Source organism: Hydra vulgaris, chromosome 07 (genome assembly GCF_038396675.1).
Source record: "Hydra vulgaris chromosome 07, alternate assembly HydraT2T_AEP".
Classification (NCBI taxonomy): Eukaryota; Metazoa; Cnidaria; class Hydrozoa; order Anthoathecata; family Hydridae; genus Hydra; species Hydra vulgaris.
The window spans coordinates 5,922,718-5,927,510 of record NC_088926.1 but is presented as its reverse complement, the minus strand read 5'-3'; the positions used below and the strand labels follow the sequence as shown (position 1 = coordinate 5,927,510).

The following is a 4,793-nucleotide window of genomic DNA, read 5'->3' as shown; positions in this document are numbered from 1 at the left end:
CAGCCAAAGGTTCATAAGATCATAGTAAATAAAAAAAAATTAAATCAGTTTTAAATTTGAAGTGTCGAGCTAGACGTGTAAAAAACGCAATTAGTACGGCCGACAGAGAAATGAATTAAGTTGATCAATTTTTTGTGTGCAAAAAACGCTGTCATTAACAAGCAAGATCATTCATTCAAAATTTAAAAAATTTTTTTTTTTAATTTTTAATTGACGACATGCCAACCAACTTTCTCCATTGAAAGTCATCGAGCTTTCGAAAACTTTCTAATTTAAAAGCTATTGATTTAAATTAGTTTTTTAACTTTATTATTTATTTAATGATAAAAGTTATAATATCAAATTAGATGAACAAAAATAAGAATATCTATGTAAAAATTTTATTTAAGTATTTTAAAGTTTTTAGTTTTAAAATACTAAAGTAAGGAGTTTTGTCACGTGATATTTTATCGCGGAAAAAAATCGTTAATATATTATTGAAAAACTTCGTCCAAAAAACGCCAGAAATGATTTTATGTAGGTGGTGAAGAATAAAAACCCTCCCTTGAAAATAAATAGTATATACGTACATGTAGATGTTATTTTTTTTAGAAAAGGTTGTACTACAATAATTTGTTTGGGGACGACGTTTTGGTTTAGAATTGATAAAGTTATTTAGTTTTAAATCTTTCAGTTTTGTTAAAATACAAGTAAGTTAAAATAATTCTTTCGTCCTCACGTAAAAACAAATTCTGCAACTATTTATTTATTAAGTGAATAAGTTTTTTTTTTTTTTTTTTTGTAGTCTTATAGGGTGGGTTTTTTGTTTTCTAAGTAAAGATTATTATAATTTCCCCCGTCTTTAGATATTTTTGGTAAATTTGCCGTTTCTTCTTTTACTTGACTAAAGATTTTTGCACACGTTGAATTCGATATTTTATATAGCTGAGATTTTATTATAAATTTTTACTAAAGGTATTCTAAAGTGAGTTTGTTTTGTGTTGTTAATGTGTTTTTTGCTAACCATTTGGTAATTGAATCACAGCAGTTTATCAGTAAGTCTTATTTGTAACTTACAATTTTCTTTTTATACAATTTACTTAGTTTTTAAGTTTATATATATATATATATATATATATATATATATATATATATATATATATATATATATATATATATATATATATATATTTTATTTTAAGTAAAATACTTAAAATAATATATTTATATGTTTATATATTTTTTCGAATTGATGACTGGAAAATCTTTATTTATTTAGATAAAATGATAAATGAAAGTATTTATGATTGGTATTTGGCTTTAAAAGATACATCTTATGATGCAATATATTGTAGATATTGTGTGGATTTTAAAGTTGAACTGTTCTGCTGCAAGAAAGCTTTAGCCAAAAAGATAAATAGATTAGTTGACACCATCAGAAAATTAAAGAAACAACGAAAAAATAAAAAATTAGCATTGTTATTAGGTAAAGCCTTTTTTCCACCTGTGGCAAATTTTTCTGATAATACAGTGAATGCATCCGAAATTCTTAAAGAAACAATACTGATAAGCGAAAACAAAATGCTTAAAAAAAAAAAAAAAATTTTAAAAAGGAAAATGGAATCTATGATGGATTTACAAATGGATTATTTTACACATCTAAAAGATTTTGAAGATATGTCAAACAATCTAAAAATACTTATTTCAAAAAACTCTCTAATAGAAGCTGAATTAAACTTTATTAAAAAGTGTTATTGTGAAAAAGAAGAAAAGCTTAATAATATCGAAAACAAATTAGAGCTATTAAAGTCAAAAAAAGAATCATTTAATGTTAGAAATTTGAATAAAAAAATAAAATATCGTGATACTCAGCTGGAAATAAAAAAGAATAAAATAAATTTGTTAAAAAATGAAGAAAAAAAAATAATATTGCAATTAAAAAATAAAATAACAGATATTAATTCAATTCTTGAAAACTCAGACATAAACATTTCTGAATTAAAAAACGAAAAAATAAAGCTGCAAAAAAAAGGGAGTAATTTAAAAGTTATTTTGCAAAATAAAACCAACTATATTAATGACAACAATATGAAAGATGTTATAAGTTTAGAGAAGGAAGTTGTTTCGTTATATAGTAAGACAAACATTTTAAAAGAGGAGAATCTAGAACTTCAAAAATTGGTTTCTTTGCTGGATGATGACGAAGTAATAACATTTGAAGATGGCAGATACAGTGATGACATTTGAGAAACAATAATGAAACTTCTTTCAATGAATGTGAGTATGAATAGTGTCAATGAAGTCATAAAAGTAGTTTTAAACAAACTAGCCAAAAAGAACATATGTAGACTGCCATCAGCCGCTGTAAAATGTAGGTTAATGCAGGAAGCTTCAATTTTAGGTCAATTTCAAGTTGCAGAAGCAATGCTTGAAAATAATTTGATAAATAAAAACTCTAATATAGGCAATTGTTTGCATGGTGATGGTACTCAGAAATACCATGAGCATTATCAAAACTTTCAAATTACTACAACTAGTGGGAAAACTTTATCTTTTGGTCTGTCAGAAGTGGTTGGCAAAGATGCAGCAACTGTTTTGCAAAACTTTACTAATATAGTAGATGACATTTGTGACGTTGTTAGCAACTCAGCTACTGAAAAAGAAATTAATTTTGCTAAACTAATAACATCAATAAAATCAACAATGTCTGATCTTACTTCGGTTAATCCTCTTTTTAACTCACAGTTAAAAACATTAAGGGAAAAACTTTTGCCTATTGCAATTAGTAACTGGGATTTTCTTTCCTCAAATGTCAAAGACAATATGAAGGACATGAGTAATTTTTTCTGTAAACTTCATTTGCTTGCTAATTTTGCTTCTGAAACTGATAAAGTTTTAAATTCTTTTGAAAAAATTCTGCTTCAAAATGATTTTGAAACTGTTTTTGCTTTTAGTGGTAAAGAATGTGGTGCTGTACGGTTAGTTCGTACTACATGTAAGGCATTTCATTCAAGGGGTAGTGAGGAAGCTGGTGTTGCATCATGGTTTAATTCTTTTCTTTCCTCTCGTAACGATAAATCTTATTTTGTTCCATTTATTGGAAATCGATTTAATATTTTGTATTACAATGCAGCTGCCCTACACTATCATAAGGATTCTATAACAGAATTTCTTAATGCTTGGCCTAACCCTAATAATTTATTAAAAGCAATTAAGGAAGATATCACAAATCTTGTATTCATTGCTGAAGTTCGTGCATTAGGTATTATTGACAAACTACTTACTGGTCCAATGTGGAGAATTATCGAATCACTTGATAGTATATTATTTTTAAACCCCTACCTACTTCGCTTGAAAGTTAGACTTTCATCTCTTTGTATCGATGCATCTTCTTTATTGTTTGCTAATGGAAAAATTTTTGAGGATACCAATCTTCTTCATCAAGATGTGGTTTACACCAAGCTGTTTGAATGCACTCAAAAAGATGAGTTTGATTCTTTAACTGTTCAATCACTTGAAATTATTTTCCACTCAATTCTTGTTATTTTGGAATGTCAGTGTGCTGATCAATTACCAGGTGGTAAATATTGGAATCCATCTAATTCTGTTTCTAAAGCTGCTTCTAATGTCCCTGTCACTAATAAAGCATCAGAAAGCGACTTTGCCATTTTCGATTTAATGGTTCGCACAAAACCCAATGCAAATGTTCAAACTATCCAGGCTTTGACAATGTGGTCTCAGAACCAAACATTAGAATGGCTTAATAGTAAATCAGATGAAGAAAGAAAACAATTGCTTGAATATTCAAGAACTAAAGTAACATTAATGAAAAGCAAATATGATGAAAGAAAAGAAGCTCTTAAAAAAGATAAAGCTATGCACCTTCTAGCATAGCAAGAAGAAAAAAATCGAGAAGAAATTAAACTACAACATAAAAAGGTTGCAGCTTGTAATGATTTGATAAATTTAAATGTAAGGGCATGGAGATCATTAGAGGAAGCAGAGAAAACAGTTTCTAATATAGAAGAGCCATTGAAATCAAAAGTACTCCTTGCTCAACTTAATTTTTATCGCATAATCTTATGTGTTGAATGTGACAAAAAACATTTTTGTAAAACAAAAGTAGAAGGAAGCAAAAGAATAAACTTGTCTTCAGAGGAATTATATCAAAATCTTCTTATCGTTATTCAAGCAAATTTAACACCAAACAAACAATCTTTAAGTAATAATATAAGTAATAATTTAAAGCTTCGTACAATACGTGATGCAGCTGTTGAAAACAAAAAAAAAGAATTAATGGAAAAAATTCAGGATGCAAGACTAAACAAACTAATAGAGCAACAAAAAAAGCACTCATCAAAATTTATTAACAATCCATCTGATTTTGTAGGTTTTTCTATACAACATTGTGTTAGAGAAGAAGATGCTCTTAAAGTATCTTGGGAACGTGCGCAAGTGGTTCAAATTGATCAATTAAACGGTAGAAGAACTACATACCTTGTTAAGTATGATAACGAACCTGAGGTAATTTTATTTAATGTAAATTTAGAATTATGTTACAGTATATATTAATCTTATTTCTTTTATTGTTATGTTCCAATAGTTTGTTTTTACTGCATTTGAGTTCAGTGGTTTTTATCTTTACAAATAGTATGAATCATATCTGATATGTTTATCTGTACCAATTTTGTTTATTTGTTGTTGTTTATTTGCAGCTTAACTGCACATTTTTATTATTTAAAAAAAAAAAAAAAAAGCCTATGCAAAAATACTATTACTTTTACATTAACTGCCTATAAAGTAAAGGAAAGAAT

General features: G+C 27.1%; 1 protein-coding gene across 1 annotated transcript; it reads left to right on the top strand.

Annotated features, from left to right (window-relative positions):
• The first annotated feature begins 873 nt into the window (after nucleotides 1-873).
• LOC136082263 (uncharacterized) lies at nucleotides 874-4,162 on the top strand. The gene is made up of 2 exons (XM_065800875.1): nucleotides 874-1,034; nucleotides 1,259-4,162. Exon 2 carries the CDS (start codon nucleotides 2,236-2,238, stop codon nucleotides 3,871-3,873), a length of 1,638 nt encoding a protein of 545 aa, XP_065656947.1. The 5' UTR covers nucleotides 874-1,034; nucleotides 1,259-2,235; the 3' UTR covers nucleotides 3,874-4,162.
• The last annotated feature ends 631 nt before the right edge of the window (nucleotides 4,163-4,793 follow it).

What these genes read in the sequence shown, in the direction of transcription:
- LOC136082263 (XM_065800875.1), top strand. Translation starts at nt 2,236, where the DNA reads ATGAAACTTCTTTCAATGAATGTGAGTATGAATAGTGTCAATGAAGTC.